Genomic DNA, 19,421 nt, shown 5'->3' on the forward strand with positions numbered 1-19,421 from the left:
ACCTTTTTTTTTTTACAAAATTTTAAAAACAAAAAACACTGAAATAAAAACAAAAAATAAAAACGCATCTTACATTGTTTAGGCCCACAAATAACAATAATTTTTTTAGAAGAATATTTTGTGTATTCGTTCTATTCTATATATCTAGCCAACCACACATGGTCGGATAAAACTTTTTTATTGTTGTTGTTCTATTCTATATATCGAGTAAACAGATTCTCATTTATTATTAGATGAGGTGTGAAATTCATATGGAATGAGTTTTATATTTTATTTAATAGATAGAAAATTTGTGTTGATTTGAGGCCATAGTACAAGACTACAAGTAACACATCTCATACGTATGCCTTATGCAAGGGCAACGTCATCAATTGTTTGCCTAGTTAACAGTGGCAACAGAATTTATGTTATGACAGTTGAACCACTGCACCCATCTATACACCATAAACAAAAGGGAGCAATAGTTAATTCGCTAACAAAAAATTTGTCTCACCATAGGTTATCTACTATAGCATAAATGTATAATATCATTGGTGTGTCCCTTCGAATGGTCCTTTAAGAGAGCAATTTATGATCCTACTAACTGCCATGGCAATATGGCATAAATCCTCTAGACAGAGATTAATACATATCTTACCAGTGACAACTACCACATTGAAATTGCCAGCAGCTATAGTTACATACATTTATAAATGAAAAGATGTTCTACAAGACCCTTCAACCATGCTATTTTTGATTCCTTATTCCTTTGTTCTTTCTCACTTTCTCTACATTCTCTTAAGTCTCAACCAGCTAGTTTTCCAAACTTTACTTGAATAAGAATCCAAGAATGTAACTTGCCATTGATCTCACCAAAAACAACACTTGAAAGTATTCCCATAATGCCATCCCATGGTCATGCATTTGCAATGGCTGTGGTTGCTGCAGCCATTGCTATGCTACTTGTTGCTGTGATTTTCTTCTACTTGAAAAAATTTGCTTGCTCTTGGCATTACCACCATAGACACAGAGTTGCAGCGAGTTTTCGAAGAGAAGCAGGATTTAACCAAGAGGATATAAGGAAAGTTAATAATATGAAAGGGTTACTTGCTGAAGAAAATGGGATTGATATTCTGTATATGGTGGAAACACAAGGAAGGCATTTCAAAACTAGTTTCCCAACTAGAATATTCAATCCTAGTTATGAAGATAATGAAGAAAAGGAAGAAGAAGAAAAGAGAATAGATGTATTGGTTCAAAGATCTATGCATTATGAGACTCAAGAGGTTCCATTGCTATGTGAATCTCCAGGTTCAGGTTTGATGGTTCATGAGGATTTGGTTAAACCACTACAACCACCATCACCACCACCACCACCACCACCTCCTCCTCCTCCTCCTCCTCCTCCTTCTCCTCCTCCTCCTCCTCCAAGAAACAAAATTCCAAAAGCATCACCTGTGCCTTCATCATCAAAACCACCACCACCACCTAAAAGAAAAGCCAACATGGAAAACAACACCTTAGAGGTTGCAGAATCAAGAGAGAAGGGTGCTAGCCAAACAAGACTCAAACCTCTACATTGGGATAAGGTTGTAGCTAATGTTGATCATTCTACAGTGTGGGATCACATCAATGATGGCTCTTTCAGGTAACTATAAGATAGTTTCAATCTATACACTTTTCTAATTTACTACAAGTTTCGTTTCAAAATATCTAAACTGAACCGAATTTTCATAGCGGTGGGTATTTTAGAAGGTGAAGACTCTTGTACAGAATAAGAATATACAAAGATAGAGAGAGAGGTTGTAACTCTTTTTTATTTAAACATCTTTACTTAGTGAGACCCACAATACAAGTCATATGCTCCTTTCACTTTTATCCTTTTGTTATATCTCTGTACAATCTTACTCTGACTTCATATTTAAAATACAAGTCTTTAGTGGATATCAGATATCAGAGTAATCACCGTTTTAGAATAGATAATGTCTTTTGTCAATTTCATCTTTCCAACTTCATATTTACAGGTTTGACAATGAACTCATAGAAACACTCTTTGGATATTCAACCAAGAACCAAACCAATGAAAGAAACCTATGTCATGCATCTTCAGCTCAGTTATTCCTTGTGGACCCTAGAAAATCCCAAAACACATCAATTGTGCTAAGGTCTCTTGCAATTTCTCGCAAGGAAATTATGGACGCGCTTGATGATGGACAAGGAATCAGTCTTGAGACACTTGAAAAACTTACTAAGATAGCTCCTACACAAGAAGAAGAAGCCAAAATCATCCAATTCAGTGGAAATCCAGATAAACTTGCTCATGCTGATTCATTCCTCTACTGCATCCTCAAAGCGGTTCCAACAGCATTCATTCGCCTAAAAGCAATGCTTTTCAGATCAAATTATGATTTTGAAGCTGTTCAGCTTAAAGAAAACTTACAAACACTTGAAAAGGGTTGCAAGGAGATGAGGGCTAGTGGCCTATTACTGAAGTTTCTTGAGGCAATTCTCAAAGCTGGAAACCGGATGAATGCCGGAACTTCTAGGGGAAATGCACAAGGTTTCAACCTAAATGCTCTTAGGAAGCTTCCTGATGTGAAAAGCATTGATGGGAAGACTAGTTTGCTACACTTCATTGTAGAGCAGGTGGCTCAGTCAGAAGGAAGAAGAGAAGCTATGAATCAAAAGCATAACATTCCCAAAATCAACGGTGATATAAGCAACTCCAATGAAAACAATAATAGCCTTGTGCAACATGAGACAGAGAAAGAGTATCTGATGCTTGGTTTACAAGTGTTATTGGGAGGTATAAAGGATGAATTATCCGAAGTAAAGAAAGCAGCAATAATTGATCATCAGAATTTCATTAGGATGTTATACATTCTCAATGCTCGTGTTAGCGAAATTCGAGAGATTGTAACCAAATGTTGTGGCGAGAACAATGAGAGAGGTGGATTTGTTAAGGAAATGAAAGGGTTTGTAGAGGAATGTGAGGAGGAGCTTAAAGTTGTGAAAGATGAACACCTTAGGATCATGGAGCTTGTGAAGAAAACCAATGAGTATTATCTTGGAGGTGGAGGAGGATCAAACCCCTTTGAACTGTTTCTTATTGTGAGAGATTTTGTTGACATGGTGGATGAGGTTTGCAGTGATCTCAGAAGGAAGATAGAAAAGAAGAATGTAGGAGGAGGAGAAGGTGCATCAACAACACCACCTCTTTCACCCTCAAAGAAAGCACCACTCAGGTTCCCAAAGTTTGATTTGCACTTTCTATCAAACATGTCAAGTGCGACATCATGTTCTAGCCTATCAGATGATGATTTCTGAAGCAGGGTTTTATGCATTTGTATCAATTTGTTTAACGCAAAATCTTTAACTATGTAAAGTTTAGGGGATTAGCTTAGACCTTAAATTTGGTATGTATTATGTAGGATCTTTGACTATGACAACCTTGGACATATGTACTAAAAACAAACAAAAAAGAGAGTTATTATAACCTGAAGTCTAGCTAGGTAACAAAATGAAATTCTGATTATTAAGTGAATATTAATGAAATTCTGATTAAAATGAAATTCTGATTATTAAGTGAATATTAATGAAATTCTGATTATAATCAGTTATTGATTGTCCTTTCCCTATGACAAAAACTGATTAGCAAGTACAATGGTTTGTGAAAGCTTTGATACAGCATAGAAATATTATTTTTATGCTCTTAGGCATGTCAAAAATTTGACAATTCAAAAAGGGATGAGAGCATTAACTATGTATACTATGTATGCTCTGTGCTTTCAATAATATTAATTATTCTGGTTCTAGTGAATATTAGAGGAAAGAAAAGTACAAAATCTTGACCCTTCCAACTATCATTGAGTCTTTTATATCTCTGTTGCATCATGTCGATCAAAGATATCCCACTTTGACATTGGTTATTATTTGTAATTTGTACATTTAGAAATTGACATTTTATAGAAATAAAAGAGAGATAAAAAAAAAATTATAGGTGATGGTTGTGCACTAGTGCTAAGTACAGAAAGCAAATGTTATGCGTTTCCCTCTAAATGTTCATATAATATTAAAAATATACAAATGTGATTAAGGAAACATTTTGTATACTAACACACAAAACATCTCTACTATCGAATATGTGAAATGTGAATAAATAGGATGAATTTCTTATATCATCAAATAGTACAAAACAAATAAACGCATCTCATTGGTTTAATCATTCTACTAATCCTTTTTTTTTTTTTAACCATAAGCAAAATTATGAAAAATACTTACTAAACTCGGACCGAACCGACCATTTTGACCAAAAATCGGTAAACTGAACTCCTAGTCAGTTTGATTCAATATTTGGATCATCTCTGTAATCAAACTGGTTAAATTTATAATAGATTTAAGTGAACCTAACAAATTATCGTATGAAACTGGTCTAATAATATCATATTAACGTCATAGTGTAGATGTGGCCAATTATATTATCGAAACTAAATTAAATTAAATTTTTAAATGGTTAATTAATTAATTTGATATAAATGGTTCAACCAATGATCCACTGTTAAATTCTTAACCCAATGATCTAATAATACCTTGGTCAAGCTACAACTTGGGAAACACAAGTTGTGATCCATCAGTAATCATCCTCAACTGAGGCTGGGAAGGAGGTTGGTTCCAATAGAAACACCAGGAAACATAGCGCACCGCCGGGGAAGGCGCAGAATGCTCCACCGTAACAACTCTGCCATAATCCTCAGCCAAAGTTTCCATACGTTGGATGACCCTCCCAGTCGAAGAGTCGCGCCGTCCATCATAATCCCAAGTCCTCCTATCCTTCCACAACAACCAAACCGTAGCAGCAAACAAAACACTGTCCTTATTATCATCACCATCATTGTCATTGTCATTGCCATTATTAACACATGACCAAGGCTGCTGAAGATAAGTGACCATCCAATCCCATAAGGTGCAACAGAAGAAGCCATGTTGATGGTGAGGGGCAACAAGATGACACCACACAGTTGCGGCTCGAGGGCAATCGCGCAAAGTGTGAAGAAGAGTCTCTTGTGCATGGCAAAAGGGACAAGTTGAAGATGCAGTGTCTACAATGTGAGGTGCTGGTTTTGAAGAATTACTTGGGAGCCTGTCGTTCAGGGCAAGCCATAGGAAGATCTTGCATCTTTGTGGGATGCTTAAGCGCCATAGCCACCTCCATTGCAAGCTATTAGGCATTGCTAATTGGTTTTTCTCTTTTTCAGTGACAAAATGAAACTCAGAATTGTGTGGCGTGTTGTGCAAGCATATGCAGAGAAGTAGTCAAGGATTGAAAACAAACTTCCACATTAAACGCCTCAACTTTTTGTAGACTATCAATAGATCAAAAGGGAACATTGTTTTTCCTTGGAAGAGAGTTAGTTGTTTGCAACCAAAAATGCACCTGAATTATTTGTTACTTGACAAAAATACTTTCAAATTTTGTTATCAATAAAAATACTCTCAAATTATTTTAAAATGTGACAAAAATGCACATTCGTGAATTCAGACGATCTATGTTAATAAAAAGAGTGAATACCCCGTCCGGCCTCTGACAATTATCTCGAAATGACAACAAGGCCCCCAAGAAAAAAAAAACACCCAATCTGGCCCCTGATAATTTTTTTTGGGACAGATTAGCCCCTGTGCCAAAAAAAAATAACATTAATATTTTTTTGGCACAAGAGCCTCGTTGTCCTTTCGAAGTAATTGTCAGGGGCCGGATTGTGTTTTTTTTTTTTTTTTGTCAGGGGCCGGATTGAGGTTTTTTTTTTTGTCAGGGGCCTCGTTGTCTTTCGAGGTAATTGTCAGGGGCTGATTTGGGTTTTATTCTAATAAGAAAGAGTGATATGGCAAACAAACTTTTCTATGTGACAAGTAGTTACGTTTTTCGACCGAGTATTTTTTGTATGTTTTTAAATTATTTTAGAATATTTTTGTCGATAACAAAATTCGAGAGCATTTTTATCCGTGTCAAGATAATTCGAGTGTATTTTTTGTGGTTTGCTCTCATTACTTCTTAATATATTGGAGCTACCCAACTACAAACGATAAGAATAGGATATAATTTTCTTTTTAAAAAAATTTTATAAAATAAATCAAACAAAAATGTTGCTATAACATTTTATTTCAGAGTGATAATTACAAAGTCTTTTTCTTTTTCTCTCTTTTTTTTCTTTTGTTGTTACATGCAAAAGTTCAGATATGGCAATACTACTCAAAACTCACGAGTACCCACCCCATTCCTACCTCCTCGGGACAAGTAATTACCCACCCTGATGTAGGGTAGAATTTTAGCTGGGCAGGATTGAATTTAGGCAATACCTGCCCCTATTCGCTTTGCTATATATATAATTTTAATATATAATGTATATAAAATAATTAGTAAAATAATTAATAATATTATCATATTTAAATTTTTATTTTAATTTATATTATGTATGTAATGATGGTTATATAAATTTTGACATTTAATTTTTTTTGTTGAATTTTAATAAGCTTTAATTACGCTGTTGGTCCCTATAGTTTTGCGAAATTTTCAATTAGGTTTCTATACTTTTTTCCCTTTTAATTGAGTCCTTGCACCAAATTTTTCTTTTAACTAGATCTTTATACTTTTTTTTCCTTTTACTTGGGTTCCTGCACCAATTTTTTTTTTAATTGGGTCCCTATACAATTAAACTAATTACTGTCAAGAGAGACCTAATTGAAAAAAAATTTGATGCAAAGACCCAATTAAAAGGAAAAAAAAATGTAGGGACCTAATTGAAAATTTCGCAAAATTATAGAGACTAACAGAATAATTAAACTTTTTAATAATTATAGGAGCAGATACCTGTAAAGACTAGTTAGAATTCAATTTTTTACTATCCATGAATAAAAACAGAACAGATTCTATATAAGTTATTGTAGGGTGAAGAAGGATAGGATAAAGCAAAAACTCATGCCGTTGGCACCCCTACACAAACCTGAAGTCTGAAGGAGAGTTTTGAGAAGGGCTTAGCAAGAAAATCAAGTAATTGTGCATTTATAGCCACAAATATGTTTGAAAACTTTGATATAGAAATAGAGCTATGTTTAGAAGTGATTTAATGCATTATGTTTACAAATGCATATTTAATTTAGAATAGGACTTCGAAATAACAAATTAATGTTCGTAAAATATTAAGTCTTCAGTTTATGATTAGTGAAATTCTACCGTCCAAATAAAAAAATTTATGTCATTTATATATACCCCAAATGAAAAAACCAAAACGCCAATTGACACCGAACTCAATCTAACGATAGAAAATGGGTGTTTTGAGAGATGGAAATAAGGCAACACAACAACATACTATAAGTAAAATTAAGTATTTAAATTTTTTTAAAAAGAAATCTTGTTAGTGCACCTATACGTCAAAATCATAAGACTCGATCTTGACGCAATTTGATAACAGCAAGAGAAGCAAGGGAATCAACTAACCAAACTAGTTGATAATTCTTGTGAACTACTCAACTTACAGCACCAGCCTCTAGACCCAAAAAGGGAAAAGAACTCAACTTCCAACGAATAACAGAGTGGTTAAAGTACAGAGTAACAAAGAGTAACGATTCGCCTCCTCATATCTACATTTCATCATTTCAATATACGAAGTGCATCAACAGATGGCCCAAACATTTGGAATTGGTCATGTAGTCATATCTATTATCCTCAATGGAAGTATATTAAAACCAGATAATATAAGGGCCTAGGGAGCAAATGAGAAGAAAATGCATTAATTTCTTCAAATAGATTCAAGTCCATTATAATTATTACTAATTGTAGTTAGGTCATAATAGGCTAGGAAACGCAATAACTTTATGGCCAATTCTATAGTGCCTATCAATTGTTGCTTAATTTTTGTCTAACTTATTTTTTGTGGTAAATTTTGAATTTTTAAAAATAATTTATTTTTATATCTTTTAAATTAAATATTAATTTTTAACTCTTTTTAGTAAATAGGCACCACTTTTTAGGCACCATAGCATTCACCCTTTATATCCCATAAATAAAGTTGGTTAGGCACAAACATATTCAAAAGCTTATATTCTGGTAAAAGCCTAGGCTGCAAACAGGAGCAAAAACAGTAACAACTTCATTAAATCCCGACCCTTCCAGTTTCCAAAGATAAATGGATGATCTGCAAAAGAAACACTCCTAGCAACCTTACAACAAAATAACTGGTGATACCAAACACTCCCAGCAACATGATAAAAGAAGTACATGACATATACATAAAACTGTTTCAAGTAAAAACAGTGCTTCTCTGGTACTCCCTAACAATTAGCTTTCTTGTGTATGTTTCCACTTCTAATAGCTCAAGGCCTTCTGATTGCAAAGTGAAATTTCAGCAACTGCTGCTACTTAACAAACTTACCAAACAATCAAGAATAATCTGACTTAATAATATATTAATGTTAGTGTCAATGTGTCATTGAGGCCCCACGCTTCAGCTCCTTTTGAAACATCAACTCAGATTTAGTTATTTGACACACCTTAGACGTATGTGTAAGACTTACCACTGTTCCACAGTGTCACTTTCATCTGTTTTAACATCCAATTAGTTGGAAAGACAACCAAAAGAGGTACAGCATATACATGAAAGGTGAGAATAATAATAATCCTTTGTTAACCCTTGGGAGATGAGGCTTAAAAAATGGATTATGTTCTCTTAGGATCAAATCTTCTTAAAATGAGGAGCAGCTTAATGGAAGAAAAGATTGTGCAACCTCTAGAACACAATGCAAACTCAAAATCATTAGTACCTTTCATGTGAACAAGTTCCATTGTCCACAGGATGCAAAACCCAATTAGAAACCATAAGAGAGCTAAAGAGAAAGATTAGGTGAAAATCATGCAAGTTATAGAGTAGGGAAGATAACCAAAGATGAAACAGTATAGAAATCTACGATTGATAAATATCTATAATTATCAGCCAAGTGAATCACTCATTCTCATATTTCATTATAAGCAGCAAGGGAAAATGATTTTCATTCCAAAATTTCAAACTGTCCACATTCCATCCTCTCAACCAAGTAGATCCCAGTTGTCATCTAGTTTGATTAGGTCAACAATTGATTTCTATTAACAATTATTCTACTACACTATTTCACATCAGAACTATGATTGAACTTGCCTATTTTAGAGATATCTTGGGTGAAAACACTACATTAAAGCCTAAGGGTATGTTTGGTCAGGGGAAAAGTAGGAGTAAACATTACCTAAATGAGTTTCATGTGTATACACAGCAAGCATCATGACTTGATGGTGTTAGATTGAAATCAATTATAATTAATCAAGCACCAATCACAAGAATATACAGAAGGATAACATATTCAGTGACCGACTCTAAATCAGACCCAAAAGAATACATGGCATTATGGCAATGCCATATGATATTTCCATACCTTAGAAAACTTGAAAACCTTAATAATCAGCCTTCAATTTTATAACTACCACAAGTATCTTGATTCCTAGAAAATATTAAACAGGAAAGCCATAAACAATGCTTAAATAACAAATATATTCAGAATATTTCTGCACCGCATTCAACAGTGAAAACAGCCGACACAATTTGTTGAACAAGAATAAAGATTTGTGTTTCAAGTATTTTGGTGACCTATTGCTAACACATTACATAATACTTAATAATAAGCAATCAGACAAGAAATATACAAAATTTCCCCATCACAACACATGCAAACATAAAATTTACTAAATCTAAAATACATACACGTTCAATTAAACATGATGACAAAGATCTCCAACATATAAGGATTTGGAGTACAGGAACTAAGCTATACAAATGCAAATAAGTGGAAACAGGCACAAAGTATATAAGCCACAAAATAATGTAAACAGTTTAAATGTATTGAATTTCTATACCGCCTTATGTATTCACATACCAACGTGACTATTCTACATTAACACATGCACCATAAGATCAAATGAGAAACAACTTGATTTTTATGGTGCTCGGAAAAAAAAACCATAACCCCTACACCAACTAGGCCTATGAAAATTAGTTATTTCGATCTAAAAATACAAACGATGCAGGAATGCAAAAAAGAAGGAAAAGGAGAGACCACAGCCATACACAACTCAACTGAAAACAGACAGAGCTCCCTCAAGACCTTTCGACCATGCTACAAGATCGAGCCAACCGAAGGGTGAGACTGCCTCCAAGCACACTAGGCTCCGTCTCAACAACAGCTTCGCACTCATAAGGCTTCCTGCAGCCAGGGCAGCGAGCATCTTCTTCAAGAATCCTCTTATGGCAAAAGAGGCAAAGCCGAAAGCCACACAAGCAAGGCAAGAAACTCGTGTCTGTCAAATCGAGATCCTCACAGCATATAGGACATGATGATGGCATAGCAGAGCGACTCCAAAGGACACCACCACCGCAACGTCGGTCGGAGATTGGCAAGCTGTGCTGCTTGGACAAATTGGGCAAACTCTGGGGTCGAAATGCATCATCAGCCCTCCAAGCTCGGCAATTACCAGTCCAAGGAACCAAATTAGCACTCTCAGGTTTCAAATTCCGAGACCCTGAATTCGGCCCCCTGTTTGGATCTTCACAGTTCGATGAAGCCATTTGCACAACGGATTCATCGCCGTGTGAAGGAGGTGAATCAGAACAAGGGTTCTGGCGCTTGTCATTGGCGGCTAGAGCATCTGCCACAGCCTCCCAATCATCCAAGCAACCATCATCACCTTCTTCTTCCCCTCCTCCTTCCTCTTCTTCATCGTCATCTTCTTCTGTTATGTTTCCAGAGCAACACCCAGCGCTGCTGTAACTACTGCTGCTCCTACTGCTACTGCTCCCGCTACTGCTGCCACTGCTTCCAGTGAAATTCGTCCCAGAATCATTGCCTGTGGGGCTGTTAGCTGGTGATTCCGAATCGCTGTGTTGATGGATCAACCCGTCGTCTTCTTCCACCCTGTGCCTAGTCTCCAACTGCTCCAGCGGACGCTTGCCATGATTCCCGGCTGACAATGGCAGCTCGTGGCCATCACTGTCGATTACATCCTTGCACCCCTTGCTCTTGACAGAACCTGATAAAAAACTCAACAAATCCGAATCGAACAGGATAGAAAAAATCATAAACATTTTTATCATCCTCACTTACCTTGGGATAACCATTGCTCACGACGCGCTTCAATTTTGTTCTGTTTCAATTTTGCAGACCTGTTGGTCTGAAACCCAAAGAAAATCAAGATTAGGTTAATTCGAACAGGGAGAGGAGAAATAAATGCGCATAGAGTACGAAAACATAAACAAAATCAAAATAAAAATCGAAATACAAAAAAATTCGAAAAATCCTTACCCTCTTCTTCTTGCCGAGGTTCTTAGTGTTTGCAGCTGAAGGAATAAGAGCGGCGGGAACTGAATCAGAAACCATGGCTGAAACTGCTGTATTGGATTTTCGACTAATCGGAGATTCGGAAAAACCCTAATTTGCAAATGAGAAGCAGCGACGATAGAAAATTCTAGAGAGAGAAACGTGAGAAAGAGAATAACAATGGATAACGGAAATTCCTCTGTGATCCTCTCTCGCTCTTTTTCGCATCAGAGAAAAATAAAGAATTGAGAGTCCAGGCTCAGTTTTTATATAGGATACAGAATTACGCAAATACCCTCTCAATGTCTCTATTCTCGAGGCCATTAACTTAACGGTGTGTGTGGAAATTTGACGCTGAATAAGGGTAATGTACGGAAAAAGAAAGATGTACGAGATTGTAAAACGACGTCGTGAAATTCAAAAAAATCTGTAGTTCAAATTTCCTGATATTATCCATTATTTTTAATTTAATTTCTTAATAATCAATAAAAAAAACTAAATAGCCAAATTAAGTAATTTTTAAATCTAACTGGGATTTTCTTTTCTAAGAATTAAATTAGAAACCATATAGTCACCAAAAAAAATTAGGAACCATATGATAATTATTTTAGGATAGATATATTAGAGAATGAGATATTAGGCAATACAAACACAATTTAAAAAAAATAATATATTTTATTTTAAATAAATGTATGTAAATTTGTTCTATAAAAAAATAAGAACACAATTAAATAATTTTAGGTGATACTTATTATTTTTGTTTTCTTATTTTTTACATGTTATTATAGGTCTGTGTGTGAATTTAATGTGCAGTATGCAATATTACATGAGCATGGCGAGACTTACACTCAATGGTTCGATTAGATTCCACGACAATAATATGCTTTGGCGTTTGATAATGAATTTCGCTAAAATCATATGACCACAAATTTAGTAGAGTGATATGCGTGGTTCTAAGCATGGCAGGCTTTATGGAGGCCAGGATCACAATCAAAATAGATGCCCCATTGTGTCGGATCAACTGCTAGTAGTTTTGCACCTAATTCTCAGTAAATTCGGTATTTACTTACTTATTGTATTGAATTATATACTACATTAAGAATTGAATAAAATACTACGTTATGAAATATTTGTGTATTAGATTTTGTTATGAACTTATAAAAATTTATAAAAATTACAATATCAGTCTTACAATAATAGGTGAACAATAATTATAAAAATTACTTGCTAAATGTCTTTTTTACAAATTTAGTATATTTTTTAACTAACTTTTTTATTGTGAAAGGAGTATATCTACTTGTGCTTCTACCTGTTGGGCAATCCTTAAGTTATATCCTTTACCATGTACATCTGAAGTATGGGAATTTTCCGCACCTTCTACCTCATTCGCACCTTTCGTCTCTTTTGCACCTTCTACACCACCTATATGACATCAAGAACCACAATAATAAATACACTAATCCAGTAGAATGAACATTAACAATAGTTAAAATAATAATACATTATTACCTGCATCGTCATCACCATCGCTATCATCGTCATTATCGTCCTCGCCATCATTATCAGCCTCCTCCATTGGCGCTTGCACTTGGAGAAAATTAACAATATTACTACGACCAATTTCTCTAGCAACACTCTAGATCGAATCACTCTGTATCAAGTCAACATACCTTCTAGCCCAATTGCGTGGAGAGGGGCTACGTCGTTGTAGTCTAAATCTACAGATGACCGATCCCGAGCAATTCGAGGCGATTGCCGACTAGACTGTGGTGCCTGCTTGTTAACTTCAGGAGGTTACGGCTAGGATTGCTGCACTTGCAGGGGAGGGTCGAAGAACAATTGATTTACCTATTGCGACATGTCTATTTAAGGCACCAACAAATACAACTGACGGTTTAAAGAATACTCAGCTTTGTCTTTTTGCTGTGATATAAAGGGTCAATAATTTGCCTGGTAGGGTGGCATGTGTAATGAGTGTTGATGAGCAAAAATTAAAGCTCACGGATACCGACAAGTGCACCAGATCATTCAAGTAATACGATGGTGAGTGAATATTGTTCCCACAAGGATTAAAGGATTGAGCAAGCAAATATCATATTAAATACCTAACTGGATTGATAAGGGCAAAATTTGTATCTTGCTTGGAATCTTGTGTACTTGAGAGACAGTGAATTTGGATGTTGATTGAGAGAAGATAATGATAGTGAGAGTCAAGGGCTTCAGAGATGTTTATACTCTTAGGAAAACTAAACCTTGTTTACTTATTTTGAACTACGCAAAGATCTTTCACAATAAATTTTTAGTAACTGATTTCTAATTCCTTGGTTCCTCAGTTTCTCTTTAATTAATCAGTCGTTAGTTAATTAATTAAAGAGGTTAAACATAAAAACTGATTTAGTTTCTAATAAGATTTAAAAGTAGTCCTTAGGTCAAATTACGTGTCACATATTCAAGCTAGTCCTGTCCAGTTAAACCTTAGAAGGAAACATAATTTTCAAAAATTCTAATTTGAATTATATGTCACTTATTCAAAATTAGAGTGATTGAAAATTATGTATGTGTCATACACTAATTAAACCACTATTCCAAGCCGAATTCAAAGAGTCATACGAAAGAGTTTTCAAGTTTTTAACTCAAATATTAAAATTTTCAATTATAAAAAGAATTTTAAACTGGATTAACATACCTTTCTACACCATTAAGCCTTTAAGGGATGAAAAATGTATAACTCAATGATGAATAGATCAATGCAAGACTTTAAAATAAAATAAACTTAGATTAATAATCCATAGAAAACATAAACAAAGCTCCTAACCCTTTGACAAAGGATTAGTTACCCATGAAAGAAAAACAAGAAGAAAACTGTGCTGAGGAATGGGGGATTGTTCTCTCTGTGAACAAAGTTCACTTATTTATATCCTAATTCTATAATTCAAATTCAAACTATCTTAATCTCATCTTTCGAAGAGAAAGATAAGATAACTAATTACTGACTTCAAATTCAAATCAAAACAATAATTCAAATTAAATCCTAACTACCAAATTTTTTATGTTTCTAGAAAGAATTAATAACTAATCTTCTAGAGTCTTGAATATCTTGGATATAATTAAGACTTCTAATGATGTAGGTAATTGAGATTGGACCTTAATTGTTGCATCTTGAGAGTTGAAATTATCTTTACGCCAGACTTGTTCTAGAGGTTATTGGGCATAAGCCCAAAATTCACTTCCAATGAGCGCACATGCCGGGCGTGTGTCTTGGAAGCTTGGAGGCGGATGAAAAGGAGAAGCAGGGACCGCCGAGCGTATGGTATGGCCACTAGGCATGTGAGGAATGAATGGAGGAGGCCGTCGGGCATGTGGATTGGCCGCCAGGCGTGTGAGCCTGGTTGCTGGGCATGCCTTTGTGTGCTTATTGGCTCCATTTCCTTTTTTTAAGGGTACGCTTTTGTTTCCTAAGCCACGTTTTTGCTGTACTTGTGTTTTTCTTGTGAAAAAAGTTTCGATTCTTGTCTGTTTTTGAGCTATAAACTCTTGAAAATACAAAAATACTATTCTAACTCCAAATATTTGATTATTTATGAAATTTTATTAGAAAAAATAAGAAATTTGATTGAAACCTAAGAAAATGAATGAAAAAGAACCTTAAAAATCGTTTAAGATGACATGTCATCAAGTGTGAGTCGGGGAATAACTGACTGAAGAATAATGGTCCAGGCTCAGTGTATGGTTGTGTGTATGTGTAAGTGGTGTGGAAAGGAAGTTGGCAGTTGGTATGGGTGCATGATGGGTTATGGCTGTGGTTGTGACTATGGCTGTGGCTATAGTTGTTGTTGTGGAACATAACCAGTCAATCGTAAATGATCCCCATATGTCTTCTAGTACCATTGTATATACTAATTAGATGCTTAACAGTGCAGCACAAGATTACTAACTAGAACGGAGGTCAAATAGTTTGTCTATCTTATAATGTATATAGAATGCTCAACTTTTCAATCTTTGTTCTTCGGTTCGGTCACGACCACGTTCTGAGCTTCTACAAGATGAGTAGCTTCTGCAGGAACTTCATGCGGTAAATCGAACTGCCTCCTTACCCTATCTGATGCATACCACTCAATACACTCAAATGATATTAGTGGCACGGTTGTTTTATGGTGCAGAGCAATGTAAGTTTGACACCGCTTTCTTTATGATCAATCGTAGTAAGTTCAATGCCAAATTGCATCATGAATTCATTTTTCACACCAATAGTGCTGCTATCTGTAATCATGACAATGACATACTATCTATTGGGAGTCCAAATATTATTATAATATTTTTCAAGGTAATCGTGCATTTACTGCGTGGAAGATGAAACGTATGCATTTCTAGATACCACCGTTCAATCAAAGCAAATAAGTGCATTGTGTAAAGTAAGTTTTCCAATATGAGATATGTGATAGAATTCACTATCCCGTAACTCGATTTCAACTTGGAGATCATGTGTATCTTGGAGGAGATGTCTTGATTCCAAATTTCTTGAAATTTGAAACAAATCGAAAAACATAATCAATAATAATAAATAAATGAATAAACAAATGAATAAACAAAAATAAAAAATAATTACATATTGTGGACACTCAAAGTATTTAACAATGTGATATTTAGGACGCGTAATGTCACGAACCATCTTTTCTTTTTATTCTTTTTGAAAAAAAAATTATTATATTATATAATCTATATTTAATATATGTCTAGTATTTCTCTGGCATTAAATAAATAAATAAAGATATATGAAATAATATTACATATAATATTATTCAAAAATTTAAAATATTATTACAAATTATTATTTAAATAATATTATATTAAATAACACATCAAATAATATTACAAATTACTAAAATATAAATATATTTAAATATATGTTCAATTAAAATATTTTAAATACTTTTAATATTATATATATAAGGTATATTTAATCTTAGATTTAATATCATATAAATATATATTTGATATATCTAAAATAATTTTGAATATATGTTTAATTATATCCAATATTATATAAAATATATGTGTAAATATATTAAAATATATATTTAAATATATAATAATTTTTGGGTTTTGAAATAAACAACATATTCCACTTTAAAATATATTAAATATAAGTTTAATAATACATTAAATAAAATATATTTAAAAAAATTTAAACAATATATGACATCAAATCTTATATTTTATATACATGTAAATAATATATGTAAACAATATATATTAACATATTATACTAAATATGTTTAATATAATTTTAAATATATAAAATATATCTAAATAATATATTTAAACAATAAATTAAGGTTCTGAAAATTAAACCGATTATCGAATCACTCTAATTATTAATTCATTAGTTTATTGGTTTAACTGATTTGACCATAGTTCAACCAAAAAAATCGTTTTATAATAAAATAATAAATAAAAAAATTAACTAACAACATATTATAGGGAATTAGTGATTACATTATATTTTATCAAAACTATATCATTATTCATTTAATAAATTCCTTTAGTACCTCTTGATCTCTCAAATTCCATCTGCAGATATTTCTCAATTTTAGAATTGGTGTCCTGCCTTTATTTTTTTTCTTTTCTTTGACTCAACATAATCTTTCATCATAACAACAGTTATTACTTATTACCAAGGTTCTGAGAACCGGATCGGTCATTGAACTGCTTTAGTCACTGGTTCACTAGTCTAATCGGTCTAACTGTGGTTCAACCGAAAAAATCGTTTTAAAATAAAATAATAAATAAATTATAAATAAACATCCTAAAATATAACTCAACCCATTTTTTGTCTCATAACAACACTGTCATTCAGCCAACAATATCTCTTTCATCTATTTCCTAATGTAAAAAATTAAAAAAGATCAAACAAATTGAACAAACCTTGTAATACTAATGGTGAATCCATCTCCTTAATATTACAAATAATAGGAATTAATCACATAAATACATTAATATTAGAAAATATACTAATATACTTGATAAATAGGTAAGACATGATACAACAGTGCCTTTTGATTGATTTTAGAATATGTCAAGTAACATGTAGAGATGTGTTCGGTAGGTCGGGTACCGAACGGATCGGATTAGTGTCCTGGTTGGAGGGGAGATCTCGCCTGGTCGTAAGTTACTGGGCTGGAGAAGACGACGTTCCGAGCACTTCGTGTGAGGAGGGGTGTCACCTGCAAAGACACTCCGACGCTCTAGTCAGCAAAGTGTGCAGACAAAAAAAGAGTTGATTGGTATGTGACGTACCTTGGGGGAAGGGTAGGACCTTCCACATATATACCGTGTCAGAGGTGGGCCCTGCAATGACAGGCCCACTTTCTTCGATGCTTCCTTCGCACAGTTGTAGCAAAGTTGTCAGGGACGCGTGTTTGGGTCGGCAACTGGGCGCCTCGATCCTGACCGTCCGGGTCGGGTGGTGCTCGGGTCGGGCCGGCCTGCGAGTGATTTGGGCCAGGCCGTAACAGTGCCCCCAACGCGCCAGCAATAGCCGTGAGGGCTGTTGCTGGCGTGTTATCTCTTCTTTCGTGTGTTGTCGCCAGGTCGGCCGCCCGTGGAGGGGACGTACCCCCTGCGCGCGTGTCTGTTCGTTGCTGAGGTGACCGTTTGTCGCCTCATTCCTCACGCCAAGCATTAAATGCTCATAATGGGTTGGAAAACCCTGTGTGCAAAGACCATTATGCCCTTTATCCTTTGGCGCTTTGCGTAGCAGTTTTAAATATTTTGCGTTTATTTTTCTCTCCTATTTTCACTTCTCTTATCTTCATCTTCTTCTCTCCCAAGTGTCCCAAAGCTTCATTTCTGCATCCCTGCGCATTTCCTTCTCTCTCAAGTCTTTGCAACTAATCCAGGTAAACATTAATCCCTTCTCTTTTTGCTTCAATGTCCTTTTATCTTCATCATTTTTGCGCGTTTGCTGCTACGTGCTTGCTGCTTGCTGTTTGTTCTTGCTGCTTGTTTGATTTGTTTGCTAGATAATTTTAGCGTTAAGTAGGTGCGTTAGAGGGGTTACCATTCTAGGGTAGGTTTTTGTTTGGGTTTTGCTTTTAGCCATGCATAACCTTAGCTGTTGAATAGGACAAATGTAGTTTTTTGGGCTTTTTCCGGACTCCCGACCTCATAGACTAATGGAGTGGTACCCCCACTGTAGGTATGCCTCGCATTGTTTTCTGGGCCTCTCCCTCCGCCGTGAATTATGACCCATACGCCTGGGTGACTTCCGATGTGAAGGACTCGCCAAATCAGATGGACGAGGGGGAGCTAACGGAGTTCCGTCAAGGCGAGTACTTGTGCGGAGGGACAGACGAGGAAGCCAATTATGACGTCTTCGTTCCTGCCCCTAATGAACGACTATATGAGCTTAACTTCCATTCCCCTTGGGTCTCTGACTGGATCTGGTTTTATAAATACATGTTCACCCAGGTGGGGGTTCGTATCCCGTTTTCTCCTTTTCAAATGGCGCTTCTTAACCGGATCTCCGTGGCGCCGTCGTAACTGCATCCGAATAGTTGGGCTTCTATCCGCTATTTCGAGATGGTGTGCGAATATCTGGAGCTGCCGATATCTGTTGATGTCTTCATTTTTTTTCTTCAACCTCACGAATCCTTCTAAGGAGGGAAAGGCGAGGAAAGGGTTCATGTCCTTCCGATCTGCCCATGGTCGAAGGATCCTCAGGTTGTTTGAGGACTCTTATCATGGGTTTAAAGATAAATATTTTAAGGTGCGTCCGGTCAAAGGTCGTTACCCCTTTTGGTTGTCGTTAGAAGGGGATCGCCTCATTCCGACGTACTGGAGCTTTGGGGCAGGATCCAACACATTCATTAAGGTGTCTTATAAGGGGATGTCCGCTGTGGACAAGAGGGTCACTGACGTGTTGTTGGCAGTTTTTGGGAAGAATCATGTGAATCCCCACCTCTTGATAGGTGACCGGGAGGTCGCCAGGAATTATGTTTGTGAGTTGTTTTGCCTTGTGTTTTCGTGTTTTTATTTATTCGCTTGGTTGT

The 19,421-nt window shown here is 35.3% G+C and overlaps 2 protein-coding genes across 2 annotated transcripts; one reads left to right on the forward strand and one right to left on the reverse strand.

The window, feature by feature from the left end:
• The first annotated feature begins 262 nt into the window (after window positions 1–262).
• Window positions 263–3,560, forward strand: LOC112722404 (formin-like protein 8). Its single transcript, XM_025773414.3, has 2 exons — window positions 263–1,627; window positions 2,004–3,560. The coding sequence occupies exons 1-2, from the start codon at window positions 882–884 to the stop codon at window positions 3,304–3,306; spliced, it is 2,049 nt and encodes a 682-aa protein (XP_025629199.1). The 5' UTR covers window positions 263–881; the 3' UTR covers window positions 3,307–3,560.
• A 6,317-nt stretch (window positions 3,561–9,877) lies between these two features.
• On the reverse strand, window positions 9,878–11,700 carry LOC112722405 (uncharacterized). Its single transcript, XM_025773415.3, has 3 exons — window positions 11,356–11,700; window positions 11,158–11,224; window positions 9,878–11,083 (listed from the first exon to the last, which is right to left on the reverse strand). Exons 1-3 carry the CDS (start codon window positions 11,428–11,430, stop codon window positions 10,155–10,157), a joined length of 1,071 nt encoding a protein of 356 aa, XP_025629200.1. The 5' UTR covers window positions 11,431–11,700; the 3' UTR covers window positions 9,878–10,154.
• Window positions 11,701–19,421: the final 7,721 nt, after the last annotated feature.

This window comes from Arachis hypogaea, chromosome 11 (genome assembly GCF_003086295.3).
Source record: "Arachis hypogaea cultivar Tifrunner chromosome 11, arahy.Tifrunner.gnm2.J5K5, whole genome shotgun sequence".
Classification (NCBI taxonomy): Eukaryota; Viridiplantae; Streptophyta; class Magnoliopsida; order Fabales; family Fabaceae; genus Arachis; species Arachis hypogaea.

Excerpts from the sequence above, each read along its gene's own strand:
- LOC112722404 (XM_025773414.3), top strand. The coding sequence starts at position 882 with ATGCCATCCCATGGTCATGCATTTGCAATGGCTGTGGTTGCTGCAGCC. Across the intron at positions 1,628-2,003 it reads ATCAATGATGGCTCTTTCAG|GTTTGACAATGAACTCATAG; the intron begins GTAACTATAAGA and ends TCATATTTACAG.
- LOC112722405 (XM_025773415.3), bottom strand. The coding sequence starts at position 11,430 with ATGGTTTCTGATTCAGTTCCCGCCGCTCTTATTCCTTCAGCTGCAAAC. Across the intron at positions 11,225-11,355 it reads ACCTCGGCAAGAAGAAGAGG|ACCAACAGGTCTGCAAAATT; the intron begins GTAAGGATTTTT and ends TTTGGGTTTCAG. Across the intron at positions 11,084-11,157 it reads TGAGCAATGGTTATCCCAAG|GTTCTGTCAAGAGCAAGGGG; the intron begins GTAAGTGAGGAT and ends GTTTTTTATCAG.